The sequence below is a fragment of the Oryza sativa genome, chromosome 1 (assembly GCF_034140825.1).
Source record: "Oryza sativa Japonica Group chromosome 1, ASM3414082v1".
NCBI lineage: Eukaryota > Viridiplantae > Streptophyta > Magnoliopsida > Poales > Poaceae > Oryza > Oryza sativa.
Window position 1 is genome coordinate 8571101 of NC_089035.1, and position 22909 is coordinate 8594009.

At 38.5% G+C, this 22909-nt stretch overlaps 3 protein-coding genes across 3 annotated transcripts; all 3 read right to left on the reverse strand.

The window, feature by feature from the left end:
• Window positions 1–1385: 1385 nt before the first annotated feature.
• On the reverse strand, window positions 1386–10390 carry LOC9270656 (zinc finger CCCH domain-containing protein 4-like). Its single transcript, NM_001424522.1, has 14 exons — window positions 10163–10390; window positions 9146–9332; window positions 8353–8526; window positions 8064–8211; window positions 6947–7258; window positions 6195–6341; window positions 5922–6102; window positions 4372–4655; window positions 4172–4291; window positions 3728–3872; window positions 3138–3403; window positions 2856–3044; window positions 2217–2738; window positions 1386–1981 (listed from the first exon to the last, which is right to left on the reverse strand). Exons 1-14 carry the CDS (start codon window positions 10296–10298, stop codon window positions 1769–1771), a joined length of 3024 nt encoding a protein of 1007 aa, NP_001411451.1. The 5' UTR covers window positions 10299–10390; the 3' UTR covers window positions 1386–1768.
• A 1211-nt stretch (window positions 10391–11601) lies between these two features.
• On the reverse strand, window positions 11602–15316 carry LOC4326227 (probable U6 snRNA-associated Sm-like protein LSm4). The gene is made up of 7 exons (NM_001401635.1): window positions 15063–15316; window positions 14929–14970; window positions 14733–14831; window positions 14385–14462; window positions 12798–12840; window positions 12019–12174; window positions 11602–11922 (listed from the first exon to the last, which is right to left on the reverse strand). The coding sequence occupies exons 1-7, from the start codon at window positions 15063–15065 to the stop codon at window positions 11900–11902; spliced, it is 444 nt and encodes a 147-aa protein (NP_001388564.1). The 5' UTR covers window positions 15066–15316; the 3' UTR covers window positions 11602–11899.
• Window positions 15317–18002: 2686 nt separating this feature from the next.
• Window positions 18003–18881, reverse strand: LOC4326228 (rapid alkalinization factor). Its single transcript, XM_015777562.3, has one exon. The coding sequence runs from the start codon at window positions 18652–18654 to the stop codon at window positions 18259–18261; it is 396 nt and encodes a 131-aa protein (XP_015633048.1). The 5' UTR covers window positions 18655–18881; the 3' UTR covers window positions 18003–18258.
• Window positions 18882–22909: the final 4028 nt, after the last annotated feature.

Here is a 22909-nt window from a genome sequence, read left to right on the forward strand (position 1 = left end):
GCTGGACCCGGCGGCGCACCCCGGAGTTGGTGTTCGTCGCCTTGCCGTCCTACACCATCGAAGTGTCCGGGTGCGCCCCCGACGCGCTCGCGGAGTCGGAGCCAGCAGCGTTGGTCGGCGGCATGCATGGTCATCCTCAGTGCGCACAAGGCTGAGCTTTGCCTCGGCCTGGGGTTGGAAATTTCGGACCGAAATTTCCGAAATTTCGGAAATTCCGGTCATTTCGGTCACCTCCGATACGATATTATTTTGGCCGAAAATTTTCATTTTTTTCATGAATTTGGATAATATTTGTTCAAATTCAACTAAAGTTTACTCAAAATTTCGGATATTTCAGACCGAAATTTTAGAATTTCGGTGACCCCCTATACAAACGCCTCTACCGATAGAGTAAACCCTGGCTGCACGTACGATATGGCTCAGCGATACAGATGCCACCACTGTCCACTGTGAGTATCAGGCGTACATGTTCAACCCAGCCAATTAAGTACGCTCCACTTCATCAACGAGTAAAATGGCCAACAAAAGTGTACTGGCTCTCTCAGTAGAAACCTAAACAAACTCCTCTGGCACAGTGGTCAACACGTTCGATGCTCGCTAGCAGCAGCAACAGCCGCCGTCTGGCCCTTTCTCCGTCGCCCATCGGTAAGAGCGATGGATGGAAAAAAAAAAGAAAAGAAAGGAAAATAGAGAGGAAGGGGAGGGAAGTGGATCCTACAGATTTTTTTTTTTCGTTGAGAGGCTTACACGCGAGTCTTTGATGTGTGGGTCCAGCTTGCTGATTTAACGAATCAATTGTGATTAACTTACCACGTCAGTAGAAACCGCTTTAAAAATAACTGAAGGAGTTTAATTTGCACTGGTTTTTAAAAATGGGCGAGAAGTTATACCCAGTTTTATGGTTGAGAGAGGCGATTCGATCGGGAGCAGTAGCTAAGGGAAGCAAAATTGACTTATTTCATCTATGTGAAGCCATAGAAAAAATGAACAAAGTAACTAAAAATAATTTAATTTAGAGCACATTTCATAGCATACACAAAGTAACTAAAAATAATTTAATTTCATAGCATACACATTTCATAGCATATAACCAACCCCAGATATTATGTTTTTAAAGTTTTACAAAATCTCACCCTTGAGTATGAATTTACTTAAAATTTTAAAACATAAAGCGTATATAGTTTCACTCTGCACTACTTTTAAAAAGTATTGTTTCAAATATGCTGAAATTAATTGAGATTTGAATAAAGATAGTTTTATGTATAATAAAGTTATATAATGAAGTCTGATCGTAATCATTAGACTAAGTTGTGGGGCCCTGTCCGCACCTTCAGTATCATCAGACTGTCCTTCAATTTTGTTTTAATCCCTGGCTGACATATTATCAGACGAAACTTTTCTCATTAGAATATGACCATGAGGTCAATAAACCAAATCCATGAGGTCAAAGAAACATATCCACATCAGTGCCACGTTTGATGATACAGTTGAGGATGAAAAAAAGTTAAGTTACTGATGTTACGGAATGATAAGGGATTGCACATTAACATAACAAGCTTTCAGTTCAGGAAATTTGGCATCAATTTAAGTTCGGAACCAACATTTAAAACAGCATCCCTTCAGTTAAAGTTCCCTAGTGAATTCTAATTCAGATAGCACTCAAGTAAGCCTTACACTTCTGTAAAAGCTGAACTGACCAAAAAATTACAGTTCGCAAAATGGCTTGACCAAAGCTATTCACATGTGGAAATAACCTATAATGGTCTAACTAGTTGCTGTATAAAACTTTGCGCAGTTCTGATGCGTAATCACCAAACTGAATGCCAGTAGGAGGATGCATGCTAAAGATGTAAGCAACTGGTGCTGATACTTGCATCCCTCTCGGGTAATTAGGGGTATCCGAGAACCATCCAAGAGTTGCTTCATCAAACATAAATGATTCACCCAGAAATAAGAAGCACTCTCTTGCCAATCTTTCGACCTAGAGAAACAAGCAGAAAAAGGATTACATCTGGAAATTTACAGTTAATTCACACTTGAAACCTACAGCAGCAATTTGGACGCTTTCATTCTCAAATATTAAACAGGGATATATATACCAGCCAAAAGAAGCAGTCTAACTTGAAACATGTATTACACATTAAATAGGAAGTTGTTTTTAGCTGAATAGTGTGAGTGAAGGGAATTTGAATTTGTAATAGAACTTGAGAATTTACCTGTAACTGAACAAATTTTGCGTTATTCATGATCACGATGACCTGCAAATCTGACATCTTTTCTGACAAGGTCTTGATGGCAATATGCTGGAAAAACTTCTGCAAGACAACTTGCTCGCTAATTGATTCGTTGGAATCAATATCAGCAAACCAAAATACTCGACTCAATTTTGTCCATGGAACTGATAGTTTATGTTCACCTCCAATGAATAGATAAGAGGGATCAGCCAAATTCTGTAGAATCTTGAGGCCCTTAGTCACTGAATCAGACTCGAATGAATGAGGACCAGGTGTACAGGCAATAATCTTAGTGGGGTCATAATAGTTACAAAGTTTACAAGCGAACTGTAAACTTTTATCATTCATGACAAGAATATGCCCATCACCAGCAGCAGGCAGCAACCTTTTACAACATACTGAAGTAGCTCTGTTTTCCTGAGAGCAGATTCCAGATGTGATAGATGAAGAAACCAAAGAGCCAGAGTCATGTGAAAATGAACACGAGTTACCATTTCGACAACCCTGATCAAAATAAACAACATGTCAGAAATAGAAAAGAGGATAAAAAATACCACACAAGCGCTTTAGGGTTCGAAAGTTATAGCAACTCTTTTTGTTTCTAAAAGTCGACATTTGTACCTGTAATGTGAGGAAGAACTTGCATATTGGTCTTGGAGCACGAGAAGAATGAGAAAAATGGCATGTATCACCTCGATTACAAGATCCATTAAGAAAGAACACACACATCTCATTTTCCAACGCTGGTTGAACATAACCATGAACTAGTTCTCTATAAGTTACCCTGTCTGCCGCAGATTGTGTCTTCATCTGTGAAGAAAACAGGAACCATTATTGATGGTTGCATATATAATGTATTTCATATATATAAGAATAATCATATGCATAAAACTTATACCGCACCTCCTTGATAAGTGTCTTCAGTGTTTTAACAACAGTAGTGGTTCCAAAATCAGCTGGAGAAACATAAGGGGTTGCAGCACACCTGCGATGTGAATCCAAGTGAGAATTCTCAGCTTCTAATGGAAGTGAATTCACATTCTCTAGTTCCAGCACTTCATGGCGAAGACACATGTGGTGGAATTCGGAAGGCTGAAGGTACATTGGAGGATTTATTTTCACAAGAAAACTAGGTCTAAATCGGTGAAGTGTGCCCATAATATCATCATCTGTTCAAAAGGAAGGGTTAGCAACACATATATCATATTGGAAACACAATAGGACACATGCCTCATACTAGGTATGTTTCTTTACACAAAGCACATTTATACATAACTGCAAGGTGCACCCTTTCTACTATGTCTTGTACATTTTCAAAATCATATTGGAAAACCTTACATGGAAAGTAAGAAAGGTAATCAGCATATATTTAAAAAATGTGAACATATGTGCAACCAAAATATACAGCAGATGAAGAGTGAGATTACCTACTGCTACAAGAGTGCAATTCACTTCATAAAATTTTTATAATGAGGTACAGGTAAAGGACGTACAAATTTCAGAGATGTAGTTAAGTGCTGTTGGCACAAGGTTATGAAATGCACACCACTCATCTTCAGGTTTAGCAACAAAACCATTAGATGCCTTCGGTTCATGAGTGTTCACCACATTTATCAGACAATCCAGACGATACTTGTCCTGCAACATATGAAGACATCACTTTACTAATGTAATAAACATTTCCAAAAGCAGATAAACAAAAATAATTGCCCTGAGTCTTATATAATAATGTTTTCTGGAAAAGAGTCCCGCACCAATTAATAGATATTTACTGGAAAAGGAACTAATAGAGAACTGTTTTAACTACTAAAAGAAGGAATATGATGTTAATACATGGCAATTGACATGCGCCTGAAACATAAATGTTGAATCAATTATTAACTGCATAAGGCCTGTAAATATGCACAAGGAACATGATTATTACAGATATGATATACCTTAAACATACGCTGCCAGAATTGAAATGCACAAAGATTTCCAACAAGTGCAGCTTCCTTCTTGCCAGTTTGCAGGTCGATACCCTCCTCCTCAAAGTAATTGTTTCTATACATTTTGCACTGTAAAACAAAACGTACAACATATAACTACTACAACATGATGATGCAAGCATTAGTCATGATGCAACAAAAACACATACCAATTGTTGGTGACCAAAAGGTTGGACGATAGGCAGGGGTTGGATGTCCAGCATGATGCTTATCAGAATTCCTTCACAGATGGAGCCAGTATCACCAAATTTAAGGGCTAGAACAGAAGCGTCAAATGAGAGTGGCAAACTATTAAGCAAACATCCATAAAAGGTTGGCTCATGGCGCCCTCTAGGAGAGGTTGGCTTATCTAAAGCACGAATTTGAACAAGAGATTCCAATGCATCTTCAACAACATCCGAATCTGGCGGGTCAAGAACTTTTTGCAGCAGGACTGTCAGAAATAAATGCCTGATAGTGAGAATTTTAACTTAATATGAACAAAAAGGACCAATTATTAATAATTGCGATAAATAATGCTCCCTCCAACCCATAAGTTTCATTTAATAAAGATGTATATTATAAAAATTCAAATAGTCACTAATTTACACTGAAGTATTTTGAATTAGTCACATGGCCATTGTGATAGTAAATTTATCAAAAATATTAAAAGATGCTTGCATGGTATTATATTTTTCTATACTTTCATAAATATAATGCAATTGAATCGTAACAAAATTGGCTTGATTTTTAAGTGAAGTGATCAAATTTGTGTATGGAAGGCCATTGAAAGTTAAAAAGGAACAATTAAGTACACCAAATATAAACAATACAATGTAAAGTTTTAATATGATGAGAAAGTAATATGGAATCCTGAAAATTAAATAAAAGGGAAAATGTACAAATACAGAAAGAATAGTAATTTCTAATTACTATAAATTAACCTTGACATGTTATGCCAAAACACCAGAAACTACTTGCACTCAGTTTTTTAGAATAAAATAGTGCAACAGTGGCTAAGATACTTATGTACGGTTCACCAGATTTGTGTTTGTAGAACAAATATACTATCATTTACATGTGTCCAGAGTCCAGACTAAATGCAAGATAACCAAGTTTAGATGCAAACCCTTAACTTCCTAGAACTGGCTGCATAGACACTAGAACTATTTTCACTGGAAAGTATCGAATGCATGATACAAACAATTATCATTGAAAGAAAAATAGTTAACCAACTGTACAGTGCTTAATTATACTACAGGACATGATTTTATCATAACTTAGTATCCTGCATTTACAAAAAGATGCTGTTCTAAAATGCATGCAGGCAAACCTTCATCTTAAATCACTAATATATGCAAAACAAATATATATTAAATATGTACATGATATTAGTAGATTTTTCATGAAAAATACTTCATTTAGCTATAGTATCGATATTTTTTATAAACACTCAATTAGAAAAAAAAAGTATTAAACTAATGATAAAAACATGTGCTAAGACTATCGATATCCTAGATGACAAGTAAAAAAGAGTGGACAGAACCTTAGTAAATAAAAGAAGGAAAATCAATTGTAGCTTCTCAAGAATATAAATAATGCTAATGGTGCTCCATCACAAAACATTAAAAAACATGGAGCATAAATTTATGCAAATGTAACAAAGGCTGAACTTGTCAGAAAAAAGACACGAATGAAATATATGCATGAAAAGAATTACCATGAGGATCGTTCATAGCTCTGGACTCTGCACAACAAATCATGAGTACTTGCTCTCTTAAGGACAATCTTAAAATGGCAGGATACTCATGATCAGTTAAACTGTTATAAAATGGCCCAGTTACCAAGCGATAAATTTGACCATCACAGGTTCGCCCTGTCCTGCCTTTCCGCTGTTCAGCCTAGAAATAATTACAAAAAAATTGTAACGTACAATCTTTAGGGTCAAACTTTAGTTGCAAACGAAAAACATCAGTATATTTGTGAGATATACCTGAGATTTGGAAACCCATACAAGCTCAGCTGAGTCTGTTTTCCTGATTGGATCCCAATAAACTTGCAGTGATCTACAGGAGTCAATAACATAAGCAACTCCTGGAATAGTGACTGATGATTCTGCAATGTTTGTTGCCAGTATAACCTGCAACAAAGATACAAACAAGAAGATTATAGTTCAATCGCATTTGAGTGAGTTCAATCGAAACCAATTAGACAGAGGAGAATATTCAATCATGTAAATTTTGAACATTACAGGCCAAATCAATGTTACATTATTTTTAAGTGCAAATTATATGATTATCAGGGTCACTTGGTACTCCTGGTCTCTGGATCTGTTGCTGTGGGAGGATGCAGTGGACAGAGCCCCTGTAGCCGGGGACTGAATCCTGTGTTCTAAAGCTAGTGCTAGTGGAAAACAATGTTGGAAAGGAAAATAAATCAGAACTTGCTTTTTGCAGATGATGGCAAAGTGGCAAACCTCATTAATATATTCAGAACACAACTTTAAAGGTAATTAAAAACATGCAATGGGTTTTAAATAAATTTGCAATTTATGCTGAAGAGTATTGCAGGCTTGCAGCTATGTACCTGCAAGTAGAAAACAAGGATAGTGATAACAGGACAGCAATAATTCTATGCACTGTCTATATAATGTCTATCATTGTGTCTGTTCATAGGAGAAAATCTTAACAGTTCAGAAACATTTAACTAAAACACAAAGCTGAATTTCAATGCAGAAAATTGTACCTTACGACAGGACTTTGAGACCTTCATAGTTTGAAGAGCTTCATCGGTGTCAATGCTGCGATGGAGAATGTGTACTTTGAACATTGAACTAGCAGATAGCAGACGAATCCATTGCTGCTCCAAAGCATAGTATGTAGGAAGGAACACCAAAATACTCTTCCCAATGTCTGGCTCATTTTGGTGTATATGCAACAATAACCTATGAATAAGTTCATACACATCTGGTTTTAGACCAGCATCAGCTGCAGTGTTGGGTCCAGAGCAGTATTTTGTTGATAGTGATTCCGAGTCCATCTTGAGAATATCAACAATCTGTCCAGCATTTCATAGCATTACGTACTAAACATGTGAGCGATAAGCTATACAGTAGATTACATTAAAATAGAAAACAACTAGCAGCGACAGGTAAAGGAACATACTTCTAATGATGACGATAATAGTAAAACTCATGTTGTTTCGGCCTTGCAAACCGTGCGAGAAGCTGTCATTTCGAGTCTACATCGCCTGATCTCCACTTCCTTTGTCCGTTTTAGTATCCAGTTAGTGAACGTAAGTTCCCGTGCATTTTGTTTAAGAAAAGTAGAGTTGTTTAAAGGCCCTTATTTAGCAAGCTTAGCATAGCCCCTTTATGTCTGTACCTTCAACTCGAAAACCAAAGGAGTGCCTTCGAGAGAGAGCTCTAACACCACTCGGCATTTTTAGAGACATGCTCTTTTTTGAAGAAAGTACTTTTTTGAAAGAAAGGAATAAAATAAATATACTCGATTTCAGAAATATCAATAAGTTGGCCTAAACTAGGAACAGACAGTAGTACTGTTAAAAGTTCAAAATCATAATTTTAAGTTGCTGTATTTAAGAAATACAGCTTAAAAAGTAGATTATTATGATAGGTCAATGATAGAATAGTAAAATCCATGCTACAAAACCGAGCCTGTAGAAAATACAGGAATAAACTGCTGTATGTGTGGTAAATTGTTAATTACATACCATGGAGGAAAAATAAGGTACAATATGCAACTTAAACTAGAAATTAATTTGTTTTCTTATTGAAGTTTAATGGTAATTGAGAACAATAAACATGGATAGCTGACTTTCTAAAGTCAGATGTAACATTTACCTGCTCAAGGTATAGGACTTTTCTCTGAAAAATGCTACTGCGTGGACTGCTAGGAATGGCAATCACCTCAACCCTTTCACCCCTTCCAAGATCTCTGAAGTAATCCTTATATCTTGTGATATCAGCAGTCGCAGACATCAAAATCAACCTATGTCAAGAGAGGAATGACACACGTCTTATCAATCAGCAGGAAGAAAGTAAGGCAGTCAGTTTTTAAGGTGGATTGGAATCATCACTACTAAAAGATGGTTTAATGGAAAGCATTAAAGCAGGTCACTGCAGCAATTACCTCAAGTCATTCTTTTTCATCATAAACTGCTTGACACAGGCGAGGACAAGGTCAGATTCCACTGACCTTTCATGTATTTCATCGAGAATAATAACCTTATAGTTCAATGCAGCAATGCCCTTGTCACGCATTTGCTCCAATACAACACCAGCTGTTTTGAAAACAATTCTTGACCTGATTCGTGCGTCGAACAGGTTTGAAAGTTAGAAGTCAATCGACAAGTGGGTAAGGACATATGATACAAGTATGCAACTGAGGTGGATAAGATACTAGAGAGAATGTGTAGCACTGTTTTATATGATATATCCAGATTTCAATCGCACTAGCAATGTGGATATAAATGGGCCTGCATGTTATGTCGTTCTATGACATGGACTGGCCAGCCAGGATAAAGCAAATTTGCTTGAATGCCCTTCTCTATATACTAAAATTCTCACAAAAAAAAAGTTATATACTACAAGAACTTAATCTTTCAATATGCTCAATATCCTTTGCTACAAAAGGTATCATGCATAATAATTTTAATTGAGATCAGCAGAATTTGTAGAAGAAATCCAACTGCCTAATATCAGCAAATACGGTGCCAATGAGGTCAATGTCTTGTCACTGTAGTTCAATTACAATTAGTGATATCATTTTCACTGTGCTTGTATAGATACAAATTACAATTAGTGGTAGTATTTTCACTGCGGTTGTATAGATACAAATTAAATGTGTCTCAGCTCGTTCATTGCTTGTGTCCTTATTAAGGTTATTATGAAAGCTCACTAATCATGGATCACAGAGGAATCACCTTTTTGAATTGAGATTGGACACATTCGAGTGTCCTATGTGATATCCGACCTCTTCTCCTACCTGACAATTGCGAGATTCGGCAATCATTTGAGCAATGGCTACTACTGCAAACCTCCTTGGCTGCGTGCATAGAATGGGTTCCATGTTTTCTTCCAGGAGGAACTGTGGAACCATAGAACTCTTTCCTGCAATGAAACAACATATCGATCCGTTAGTAGGTCCAAATTAGGCAGAAATTTACATCCCAGATAATGATTTAAAAAACATGGCAATGTTACCCATCATTGGTTCAACAAGCTGAACGTGCAACAGAAAAAAAACAGAGAATAAATGCAATGTGACCTAAATTTGTAGAAAAAAATGCAAAAAAAAAGGGGCTAGTTGTGGCACTGAGTTCGTAACAATGCAACACTCAGATCAGAAACCTCTGGGATGCAAATCTAGTTATAGTAAAGTTAGACTCCCTAAAGCAGGATTTTTAGAAGATAAATCCACACTATTGTCAGAAGAAGAAACATAAACAAAGTGAAAGGAAACATCTCTCGTAGATCATTCATTATCTTATCAAATTTGAAGAACATCACTTTTACCAAAACCCTTGCAATAAAGATGCAAAAACACTATCCAAGGTTGAAAACTCGCTAAAACCTCCAGCACTCAAGCCTGAAACCCACTAAAAAAACCCCTCCTTTTTCAGTATCCCGCATTTCCGCGGCACGGCAGAAATTCCAATCCAAAACTGAAACCACCCCCCCCCCCCAATACCATGCCATCCTACCATAGGCCGGAAAACCCAACGAGGTAGGAGAAAAACATAGATGAACGAACCAAGCACCAACTTTTCACAGATGAAAAAAAAATCCGTCAAAAAATGCGCACCCATAACCAAACGCGAAAACCTCCCCCCAAACCCCCACCGACCATGGGAGCCAATCGCACATTCGGCGCGAGCGGATGGAGTCGAAACTAGAACACACACACACAGGGGGAGGGAGAGAGCAATCAGTGCGGTTACCGCATCCGGTGTCCCCCACGATGAGAGTGACGCGGTTCCCCTTCACCTTCTCCACGATCTTCCCCCGGAGCGCCTCCACGGCGAGCGGCGCCCGCGCCTCCCCCACCCCCACCCGCTTCTCCTCCGCCTCCGCCATGCTCCGGTCTCCGCCCCCACCGACGGCGGCAGATGCGGATGCGGATGCCTTCTCCTGCAAGCTTTTGCCCTCCTCCTCCTCCTCCTCGCCTCGCGCCCTCTTCCGTTGCTTGCCTTTTTTGAAGGGGAGGTGAGGTGGCTGCTACTACTGGGGCGTAGACCCGGTGCATGGACCCGGGCCCACTGGAGTGTGAATGGGTGGTGGGGCCCAGTGGGAGGGTGCACCAACACCGGGTCCACGGATCCACGCGCTCCCCACCGGGGGGTCCTCCTTTCTCGCGTTCGCAGCTGGCGACAAAACCGTCTTGCCAATGGGGGGAGAGCCCAGCGCCAGCCGGTCAACCACGAGTGACTCGGTTGACGGTCTCGTGAGAGGCTGACAGGTGGGGCCAGATGGTCAAGTCGAGTTGACTGGAGGGCCCACCTGTGTACAGTGTATACGTAGTAGGTGCATTGGTTGATCCACGCTTCCACCTATGCAGACGCATAATCCTCATGTAATCTGTTACTCCTAAATAAAAGAATATACGGAGTATTCATCTCTTTCGTTAATGGTGGTTATTAGTATCTCTTTTTTTTTCCTTCTCGACGCAATTTTTTCGAAGCTGTTTGATTCGTGAAGAAAATGGAGAGAAATTACCGGAACGTCTGCTTAGGCTGAGTTTTAGGGGAGAATATTGAGAGAAAAAGTGCCTCGTTGCTAAGCGTTGCATTTTTTTAAAAAAAAATCTATACAAAAGTTACTTAAAAATATATTAATCTATTTTTTAAAAAATAAAATAATTCTTACAATCTATTTTTAAAAAAATTAAAATAATTCTTACTTATAATTAGTTATATGTAAATGCATTCGGGCTGGCCGTTCCGTTTATCAGGGCAGCAGTTGCGAGAGTGGTCTACAGCAAGCAAGGTGTGACCATCACACGACATAATTTGTGCGGATCGAATTAAAATGACGCGCTGCTGTGAAACCAATTATATGAAAAACGTCTGCGCAAACACACCACCATTTTATGGTAAAATGGTGCGACTGTCTGAGACTTAATTCCTCCCTCCAAAAAAAAAACAAATCTAAAACATGTTAGACATTCTAGTACAACTAATCTGGATAGAGGTAATGTCTAGATTAGTAGTCCTAGATTGTGTAGGTTGGTTTTGTATGGTACTGAAGGAGTATCACTCAATAGTGAGAACATTGAAGCAGAGAGAATATTGAAGCAGAGAGAATATTGAAGCAGAGAGAATGCTCGTGGTCGGCATATGCGCCTAGGTAAAAGAGCACTCCAAGCAGCACAATATAGATATACTATTGCTGAACAATCAAGAACATTACCTGGCTCTCTGCGATGAACAGGTCAAAGTAATAACCACAATAATATTCAATATAGTCGAGGGTCCAGACATCAAACAAATTGTTTCGAGACAGGCCAACCGCTGCCTCTTCACTGGTAACTACTGAACCCATGAAACATTTTTCGGTCATACCACAAAATGATAAAGCAAAGCAATGCTTACTCCACCAGTCCATTCTTCACCCTCCTAAAGCAATCTATGTGACACAAAGCCTTAAAAAAGCGGCATTCCCACAAGTGACCTTCCCTCTCACCCACGTCCGCGGCCCCCACCTGCCATAGAGTACAAGCAGATTGGTTATCCCCTCAAAACAAAATACAAACTACTTTGGCGGTATAGTAGAGTCTAAATTCAAGCAAGAAGCATACCTTTGATGCCACCTTTACCTCCAATTCCTCCCCTTCCACGGCCACCACCGCCTTTGCTGCCACCATCATCCTGGCCACGCCCAATGCCTCTGCCTCCAGGCTTAGTACCTATATCACCTCTTCCTCTTCCGCGGCCTACACCTGGTGGCCTCCTATCTGCATTTAGAAGAGCATAGGCAATTCAGCGTTGAACTTAACTTCAAAAGATGTTCAAAAAGGTGAAATTCTCTAGTAATCAGAAAATCAGAATAACCATAATACACCAAATATAAGAAAAGAGGAACACGAGGGTTTCATGAATGACATCAACAACACTATAGATGTAGGATACTGCCTGTATCAATGTGCATTTACAGATTGATTTGATACTATTTACACTGTAAAGCGTAAACATGCAATTCATCGCTAATTTTTGAAGTATAAGTTACGTTATGTTTGTTGAAAATTAAGAACCAGCCCAAGAAAAGAACTGCAGTCGCATTACTACTTGCACGCATAAACGCATTTGCACTGCCACATACATTCAACTGATAGCACTGCCGCATATAATGTACTTCTTACTAATAAAAATTATGGGTTATGACAAAATACATCTCTTGGAAACTGAATAAGGTCAATTTTTTCTCCAATAATGAACTGGAATAAGGTTCAAGCAAAGGCAACTAATAGCACAAAATTATGATTTAAATATTTCATCAAGTTCACAGAAAATATTAAAACATCTAAATAATTACAGAGACAAATGTGATTTATAACAGCTGGAACCATTGGGTACATACCTGATCTGCTCTTTGAAGTCTCTTCCTGGACCTTGTCAATCACCTGTCATAGAAATAAATTCATGCATTTAGGATTGGAAAGCACAGGTAACAATGACAACGCTGGTGTATCATCATCATCATCATGAAGGTAAAACAGAAGTACATAACATATGCTGGAATGTCATGAAAAGACAAAAATAATCAATCGAAATCAATCAATCACAACCTTTCCCCATTTGATTCCACCAACTTTCTTAATACCCGTGCCCAACCCTAAAACTCATACTTTGGGATGGAGGTAGTATCAAGAACATCCAATTAGCTATTTGACCTCTAAAAATAAAAATAAAGAGTAATACAACAAAATGAACACAAGAGATATCTAACAAGAGATGAACTGATGGCCCTGTTCTATTTCAGGAATTAGTTGGTGAATGAACCATACGATCCTAACTCTGAACTTAACTATTTGGTTGGGAATGTTAATGGGTTGGTCCACTCCATCTCATCCCTCAAAAGTATCAAGTTTTGTAGAAAAATAAGGAAACCAACTAAATTGTGGGATGGTCCCACAATTGACCAACTCATCGTAGGATTGTTTGATTACTCAAACCAGCACATGAGGAAAATGCAATCTAAATCTCAGTGGTACAATAGTCCTATTTATGTCTGTTTCTTAATCTTAATCTCAGTGGTAAAATATGCAGCTTAAGATTAAGAATAAGGATAAAAGGCTGTCTAACTCCAGAAGATCGGGTAAAAAGTATTCTACCTCTACCATATCAATTTTCGATTGTACTTCCAGAATAGGGATTGAAAGGCTGGTTAAATTCAGAATTGATAACAAGTGTGGGCATATCCTGGCTCAATACATTCCCATTTGTGCTTTGCTTATAGATTTATGGGTTAAAAGTACTAATAACATTTATATCCATATGATGTAAAGTCAGCTACATCTATATGATGTGACCTAGGAGACATATATACTTAGGCCTACTATCCAGGTCACGGTTATGTGATATTTACTTCTCCATTATCTGAAGTTCTGAACTATTTTCAATGTTCCTTGGCTGTGGGAAAGTAGCTTTGCGTACAGCAGAGTTGGAACATAAGTTTTGTCACTATTCATAGCAGGAGAATTGTTTGGTGTCATATATCAGTGATTTGAAATCAAGAAAATTTATCAGCCCCTCGTGGATAGTTAACAGATAAAATGCAGAGTGATTTGCACGTAATCATATTAAAATGCTCTGCTTAGCTTAAGAGAGGTCCTCATCTGCTCAAATCACTTAAAAACACCATAAGGCAGATATCTTAAATGGCATCAAATAACTTACATATATCTAACGTGAGAGATTACTCAGACAAAACAAGAGACACACTGGCACCCATAAAGATCTAAAAGGGAAAACAAAACTTGAAACTGAAAGCTGACCACAAAAAAATTGCACACGACATAGTGATTTTGCTAGCAATTATGGTGATGAATGCTAACAGGGAAAAAAAAAGGCTGATTATGCAGATGGAGAACATACATGTCTAAACATACAACCAGCAAACCACAAGCACATAGTAAACAAGGTTTAACATGTTAAAAATCCATACCTCATCAGGAACCCGAAGATACTTGATGGTGTTCCCACGGATGTAACATTCTGGCATCCTCCAAAACTTATCACCATCCTGCAATGACAACCATAAACAATGAGGAAACAGCATTCATCACAAACTAAACGATCAAACCAATTGGAACCAAATGACCCAAAAGAGAACACACAATTCGAACTATAAGTTCCTACTATCTGTCTATCTCCACGTCAAATTCCAAAAAAAATATGAAGACTACTTTAACAAATGGCTACTCCCTATTTTCCCCAAATCCAAACAATGCCACTAATCTTTTGTCCCCACTAAAATCTACAAGCGAAGTGGGTCGGGGATGCGAGATTTCACCTTTGAGGTGCAAATAACCTCCCGGAGGTGGATGTTCATCCACGTGTCGCAGTTCACCAAGTGCCCGTTGTACGTCTCGCCGTTCTTAAGCTCCACGAGCTAAAAAAAAACCACACAAAAGTTTCAAACCCTAGCCGATCAGAAACCAAACCAAACAACCACCACGCACAGCGCGAAGCGGCGGATCTTCTCTTACCATGGGATGCCCCTGGGCGGTCTTGAGGAGCGAGAGCGGAAGCTGCAACCACAACACAAACACAGAATCAGACACGGCCGCATTAATTTGGGGATCGAGAGGGTACAGATTGAGAAATAGAGAGAGAGACGAACCATCTTGCGCTAGATCCGGAAACAGCGATGCCGGCGGGGGAGGAGGAGCAGATCGTCGCCGGCGCGGGGAGGAAGGCGGCGGCGGCGGAGGCGGAGGCGGCGAGAGGAGGGGGGATTCCGGGGGGTCAAAACCCTAGTCGCCGCCGCGGGCTTGTTGGGTGGGGAGGCGAGGCGAGGGGGGAAGAGCTCGCGAGCAACGAAGAAAAACAAGAGAGGGTCCCGGACCGAAAGAGTTATGTACACGTGTCCCAAATAAAAGTTCAAGTTGTTATAAACCGCCTATATATACGAGTAGAGACTATAAAGAAAACTGCCGTAATTTTAAAGGATAAACTTTCAAATCTTGTAATTGTAATATAATTTTACTCTAACTATAATATAACTTATATATAAGTATTGAAATAATATATATAATTTTTTGTCTAACTTATATGGTGGTTATAATGTAGTTAGTGCAGTTACATTTTACAATGTACTTTATACAGAGATTACGATATAGTTTCTTATAGTGTAACAATATTGTAGTTACACTATAATTATACTATAGATATTTTTTTTCCAAAAAAACTTGCGACAGTATTTTAGTAATTCTGATACCCGGTATACGACTCCTTTATCCTTTTCAAAATTAGGCATATATGGTCTATTTCCTAGAGGAGAAAAACTAAAGTCCCTCAAAATAATTTTTTAAGGAAATTGTAAAAAATACTAGTACTACATTTCCAAAATATAATTTTATTTGTACATAGAGATTATAATTGTTATCAAGTCATACGACTAGTCACGATTTTAGTGATAGATTAGTTGTAAAGTTGGTCAAGCTAATCGACTAGAGAACCACGTCTCGTCCAAACAGCAAGTCGTGGTTCATCGTAAAGTCGGTTGCGAATTATTAATTCGCCATGCTAATTAGCTTGTTGTGTTTAATACTTTAGTTTTATTTCTTGTTGATTTATTGTCTTGCTACTATAGATCATAATTTATACTTTATACAATGCTTAGTATAGTATAATATTAGTAAAGACTATATGTTGCATCCCTGTTTTTGCATGGGCAAGTCATCAGCTAGTGATGGACTAGTTGACCAATCGGTCCAGGGTACCTCGACTTGATTTTACGAGTTGGAAACCATGGAGATTAAGGTTAAAGAGAAAAGATTTCGATGTCCAATATCAAGGCCTAGTTTGAATCTTCAACTTAGTTTAGCTTTTTGGTGGCACTCAAAACAGGTAAGCCAATATCATATAATTAATTGAGTATTAATTACCGTAAAATTTAAACTTAAACTTATTTGATTTTTTTAAATAACTTCTATATAATAAGTTTTTGTAAAAGAAAACATTTAACAGTTTGAAAAACATGTTAAAAAAGATAAAGTTGCATTTTAGAGTTGAATAAACGAATGCGGCTTAAATAAGATATGGTTAGGGGCAAGAAAGTGGTTAAGGAAGAGATGGAAAGAAATTTTAATGGGAAACAATTAAAATAAGTAGTACTTTATACTTTATAGTGCTAGGAGTGTTTATATTTTAGTGCAAACTACAAATGTTGGTGGTTCTTATATTTTGAAACAAAGAGATAGTTCAAAATATATCATTTCGGTTTATCAAAATTATAAAAGTTGGTTCTCTTGATCATAAATATTTGACGTTTGTTATAAGATTTTGTTGATCATCACATAAAGACAGGAGTCAAAAATTTGTGTCTCGTCTCCTCCCCCTTCAACATCAGCAAATAAATGTCTAGGTGATATCACACTACTTTATACTACATGTCATGGGTTGTTGACACTGCATTCTGACCACCAAAGCCCATTCAAAAATTCCCTTTGATTCAGAATGCAGTATCAGGTGTGAGCCAACTCAAAAGGTAGCACAATCTTGATGGCGCATACGTGTGAACCAACTCAAACAGAGGCACAGCACAATCTTAGCATTGCACTCGTTGGGACAATCAAGTAATTGAACTAGCCAAAATTCATATAGCTAGCCATTGATTGTGCAAATAATGAAATATGGTGCATGGCGGTTGTAACTTTTACTGTGTAATCCACTCACTAAACTATGAGAAGTGAGAACACATGAAAAGAAAGTAATGACACCAAGTTAAGTAGTAAACTGCAAACCGTGTAACATTTGATATGACTTAATTACAAAATCAAAACAACAGTACTCCAGTTAGGACTCTAAAAGAAAACATATTCATATTTTTCAAGGGACCATTTTGTACAGTGTGTGGTCCTAGCTTCAAAGACTTTCCCTATCCTCTCTTAAAAAGGGGAACTAATCATGTCCCCTTTCCTTGGTGCATAAAGTTCCTAGGTACATTGACTACACACAAAGATGAAAAATGACAGCCCAACCACAGTTTGGTGGCATTACCAAATGACTATTTTACTAATTGCACATAACATGTGTTGTTATAGGTAGCTAAAGACCACTTCCATTAACCCACCTTGAATTGATCCTCTCAAACATGGGTCATTTTCACCAAATATGCAATCTTTTATTTTTGGGCCCAAAAATGTTCTTTTTTTCAAAGTAACACTGATTAAAAACTGTCCACCATATAGTGCCTGATCTGACCCAAATAAAATGAAATAAAATAAAATCAACTCGGAAATGACAGCTCAACTCGATAGACGCCGATGTTTCTTTTCTTACAAGCTGGAGTAGCTTGTATGCATGAATTTGGCCTAGATCATAGCTAGTACTAAATTCTTTTCCACAACCTAATTAATCAAAGAAAAAAAATTTCCCTTAAAATTAATGATCATCTGCCTCCGCCCACAGAAACTATACCCAAGCTAAAAAATCTATCAAACATATCTGCTTATCCTAATTGGAATATTCAAACAAAAATCATTAATCATGCAGATAAGCAGATAAACAAAAAACTGAAGCAAAATTGCAAGCGCCAGTTAATTTGCATGCATATAGATACAAAAAAACATAATCTTGATCACTTTAATTTCACCCAAGCAGCATAGCAAACAACACCATCCATCCATTAGGACCATTACACATCTAATCAATCAAGCATGAGAGGCATGCAAGGACAACACTGAGATCTTGACAGCTATAGCATATAAGCTCAGCTATGATCAAGGGGACACTGTGCGTGTGTTCTTGCTGCGAACTACATGGCATTGGATTTAATTTCATTAATTAGCTAGCTCGGTCGATCGATCGATCGATCATCCCCTGCACTGGGTGATGGCGGAGCAGCCGCGGGAGTAAGGGTTGGCCTCGGCGCCGGGCTGGCAGTTGTAGTAGGACGCGCCGCGCTGCGAGCACGGCACGCTGTCGCGCCGCAGCGCGTCGTACCCGATGTACCCCGACCCGCCCTGCAGCACCCGCCGCTTGCCCGTCGCCGCCGCCGCCAGCTCGTCCTCCCCCTCGCCGTCGACGCCGAGGAACTCCATGCACTCCCCCACCGTGCCACGGCACGTCCTCCCTCCCCGCCTCATCACCACCGCCGCGCGCCCCACCACGCCGCCCTCCACCAGCGTCGCCGCCGCCGCCGACGCCGACGACGCCGCTGACGCCGCGGCGAGGAGGAACGCGAGCAACGCTACTGCCGCCGCCGCCATGCCGATGATCTCGTCGACGAGGAAGAAAGGTGGAGATTGGTGTGAGGTGTGAGGAGGAGGAGGTGGGGGTTTATATCAATGGCGGGAGAGGGGAGGAGGACGAGGCAGTAGGTGAGAGGCGAGGCGATGGCGCGTCGGCGTCGGTGAGGTGACGTGGCGTAACAGCGACCGTTGGTTGGGCTGGATCGAGATCAAGATCAAGATCGAGGTCGCTCTCTCTCTCTCTCTCTCTCTCTCTTGCCGTCGATGATCTTTTGCGGTCGTATGCGAATACTAATGATTGAGCGAGGTAGCAGCAGTATTATTCTTCACTCATTGGGAGTGTGACATCAGATGATGGGGGTTTCTCTGTGCTAACTATATATTTTCGTCTCCTACTAACTCCTACTGTGTTAAGGAAATTTATTTTGTAGAGAAGAAATCAAAGGCTAAATTTAATATATAGGGTTGGTTATAAGGTGATTTCCATGCAATGCATATGGCGCCTTGTATGCATGGTGGCAAGAAATAGTTTTAAAATGAAAATAGCAATATAGATCGGGTACTGTCCACCAAATAAATATAGTTAATGTCATTTCTCTATTTTTTCAGGAAGCCACGCTACCTTGCTTATTTTAAACCCTTCGATGAATAATTTATATATGGCCTAATTAGCTCTCTTATTTCTCTCCGGCCTGTTTCCTCACAAAGAAATATCATCTCAATTATTTCTTACCTTCCAAGTTCAGATGGATGGTTAATGCTTTGTTCGGATTATATATCTCACTTCTCTCCAAACTGCATCATCTCAATTGTTATGGTATTTTTGAACTATTGATCAATGGTGCATACACAAATCAAGAACATCGTTTAGCTACAAAGCAATCCATCTTGTAACTAATTTCTACCATTGTCACATAATCCTACAGAAATGCCAAAGGTTTCATCTCGTGTAACATGATAGGCACATGCTCTTCAATATTGCACTACAGTTTTCCCTTTTTTTTTTCCCTTCAAGGACAAAACTAGCTCCGGTACTGTTGATAACTTGGTCATAAGGCTTTACTCCAGCAATATAATGTTCACTATACCTAATTAATTGGGCGTGATGGTACATTATCGACCGGTACTGTCAGACCTACTAATTAAACGACCTCCAATCCTACGGTTTACTTGAATTCTACGATAGTACATTAGTACTCCACTATAAGATAAGTGATGGAATTGATATGACCTTAATTTGGTTACTATTTTCTCCGTTTTCATATTAAAAGACTTTCTAGTATTGTTAATATTCAACATCTCTATGAATATAGACAATGCTAGAAAGCCTTATAATATGAAACGGAGGGAGTATCAATTATCAAAATAATTAATGATCTCACATAGGAAATAATATAATTAATTTTGCTCAGTTTAGTTTACATAATTAGCTTGACAACAGTATATCAAATTAAAGTATGCATGTGGTACACGTACGCACCCACTGTTCTGTGGCACTTTGCTTGTCTTGCACATATCTGCTGTTTGCCAACACACACTTAAAAACTCTAGATACGATGCAGCCTTGGCTACCCACACGCTTAATTACCAGTTATTAACTTATTATATATTGATCCAACCGTGTTGCTGAGTTATTAAAAAAAATTCGTGTTGCTGATGATGCATGTGTCGTGGGCTTTGTGTGTGATCTCCTTCTTTCTAATGCATAAGCTTGCTCTGTATTTCACCGGTTGCTTGCATCCTGGATTTGTGGTCGCCTTTTTACAAGAAACGACGTGCAGATTATTGCATACAACAATTACCATCACTTTAAAAAATCATCCTCGATAGTCCATCTTTATCGATTCACGTCGAATTTATGTCTAAACTAGTTAGTGAATAAATAGTGAATCGTCCGGCCAATTCTCCTTATCTAAATCCCACGGGCCCAATAATCCCCCTTCCCTAACATTCTCTGTCTTTATCTCTCACTCATCCTTTCTACTGTCTCGCACTATAGACCTCCATTTTGATAAATAATTTGTAGCTAAATATAGTTTAATAACCAATTATGTTAAATTCGACTGAACGTTCACTCGTAGGTAAATTGTACCGGAACAAGTGATATGTCAGTTCGTACTATTCCATTCAATATTTGTTGGCATTTGACCGGAATGAACAGTACCGCCGCTAGTTACGTAACGTTTTTAAGGGGTCGAATGGTACGTACCAGCCATTCCAGCTGATACCAGAACATAATTGATAACCTTGGTCATGTTCTCTCATCCCAAAATAAAATTATTTCTACCATGCATTTAATCCATGTTCCAGAATAAAACTATTTCTACACCTATCTTTTCAATCTCTATTTAATTTTTTTCACCTACTTAATCTTTTTTTTACCAATCACAAACTTCTCTTGATTATTCTCACACATTATCTTAATATCCATATTTAATTTTAGAAATGGTTATATTTTAGAACAGATCGAATATGATCCAAGCTTAGCCGCTAAACCCTAGGGCTTGGCTGGCACAGGTACTTAACGTCCTACTGAACTTTTAATGGCACGCACCACGCAGTTATCGGCACAACATTAGCTAGCTTATCTTCATCGATAGGTTTTGCTTAGTAACTGTCACGCAATGCACAGCAAAGCGTGAGCTACGAATTGATGGGTCAATTGACACTACTACTCCTACTAACACGGCTCAACAAGTCAAGATTATCGTACACAAGGCATTGTAGTAGTCTTAAGGGGAAAAAAAATGAAAGCAGAGAATAAGAAAAGAGCAGCTAAAGAGAGCTACCAATAATTAATCAATCAAGTATAGTGAATGTTGCATGGAAGCAGAGCAGGACGCCGGCCGGCCGCTGGCAATTAAAAACCAACATCATATATTCATTTATGTAACACACGTACATATATACTTGGTGCGTGAATTTAATCATTTTCAATGTGGAACTACAGCGCTGGCCTAAACTACATATTTTTTCGAACGTGTAAAAGAATTGCACGTTAACATATTAGTAGAAGGAACTGGCTTGAACTATATTAGTTGTTTTGCACAAAAAAAATAACTGTTTCAAAGGAGAAAGGAAGTGTGAAACAGTTGCGAATGCTAGAAAGATTTTTGAGTCTGGACAAACTTTAATAGAAGTAGTATTTACTATAGAAATTTTATCATCAATTTACTTATCAATATTAAAATTTAATGGAGTTTTTGCAGACGAGCCTAGGCGGCTCCTGGGCTAGCCGGTCGGTGACTCCGCCACTGGTGTGAAATAATTAACTACTCAATCAGATAAAAAGCATTTGACATTTTACGGTAATAATTGTCAAACTTTTAAACTTTGACGTTGATTTTAGATGAGAATAGATTTATAATGTACTCCCTCTGTCCTAAAATAAGCGCAGTCATGAGTTTTCGTATCTAATTTTGATCATCCGTCTTATTGTTATTAGATTATAAAACATAAATAGTATTTTATACGTAGCTTATGTTTTTTAGTTTTTTTCAAAAAAATCAAATAAAACGGACGATTAAAGTTGAATGCATAAACTTATGGTTGGGCTTATTTTAGGACCCGGGCGGGGGGGGGGGGGGGTATATAATAAGTTACCATGCATACTTTAAAATTTGAACCGAGCACTCGAGAATATGCCGATGGTCAGAAGTCTAGAATTTTGATCAAATCTTGTTATACACATCAAATATTTACAACCGAAGAAATACTCAAAGAAAATTTATATATGCGTGCTATAGGCGATGGATTGAAACGAGAAAATTGTAGTGCTTACACCAACAGATTTAGAGGTGAGTATATACTTTATTTGGAAAAAGAAAAGAATTACAATGTACTGTACGAAATGGTTGGTACGTGCCATCTATCCGACGCGTCAAATTTATTTTATTCGTCTTCACAAAGAAAAATTAAAAGAAAAACTGTAGTATACCCCACCGTACGTGCTGCGCTGGTAGAAGCCAAAGGGACGCTTTGAACACATCCCTGTCTTCACTTTGGCCGACAAGCCGACCCCACCGTAGTAGCTACAAACTTGTCCTCTAGCGATCGAAATCGAGGTTAATTTGGGGTGTGTTATTCCTGAGAAAAGTTAAAAGTTTAAAAAAGTTAGGAGTTTAGAAAAAAAGTTGGAAGTTAATATGTGTAGGAAAGTTTTTGATGTGATATGATGTGATGGAAAGTTGGAAATATGGGAACTAAACATGGCCTTGTAGTAGTATGATTTTTACCTGAAATATTTACCGTGTTTCAAAGTGCATTTGCTAGA

Excerpts from the sequence above, each read along its gene's own strand:
- LOC4326227 (NM_001401635.1), bottom strand. Across the intron at positions 12,841-14,384 it reads ATCTTCGGGTTCCTGATGAG|GTGATTGACAAGGTCCAGGA; the intron begins GTATGGATTTTT and ends TTTCTATGACAG. Across the intron at positions 11,923-12,018 it reads AGGTAAAGGTGGCATCAAAG|GTGGGGGCCGCGGACGTGGG; the intron begins GTATGCTTCTTG and ends ACTCTATGGCAG.
- LOC4326228 (XM_015777562.3), bottom strand. The coding sequence starts at position 18,654 with ATGGCGGCGGCGGCAGTAGCGTTGCTCGCGTTCCTCCTCGCCGCGGCG.
- LOC9270656 (NM_001424522.1), bottom strand. The coding sequence starts at position 10,298 with ATGGCGGAGGCGGAGGAGAAGCGGGTGGGGGTGGGGGAGGCGCGGGCG. Across the intron at positions 3,404-3,727 it reads TAACTACATCTCTGAAATTT|ATGATGATATTATGGGCACA; the intron begins GTACGTCCTTTA and ends CCTTTTGAACAG. Across the intron at positions 3,045-3,137 it reads TGAAGACACTTATCAAGGAG|ATGAAGACACAATCTGCGGC; the intron begins GTGCGGTATAAG and ends TTTTCTTCACAG.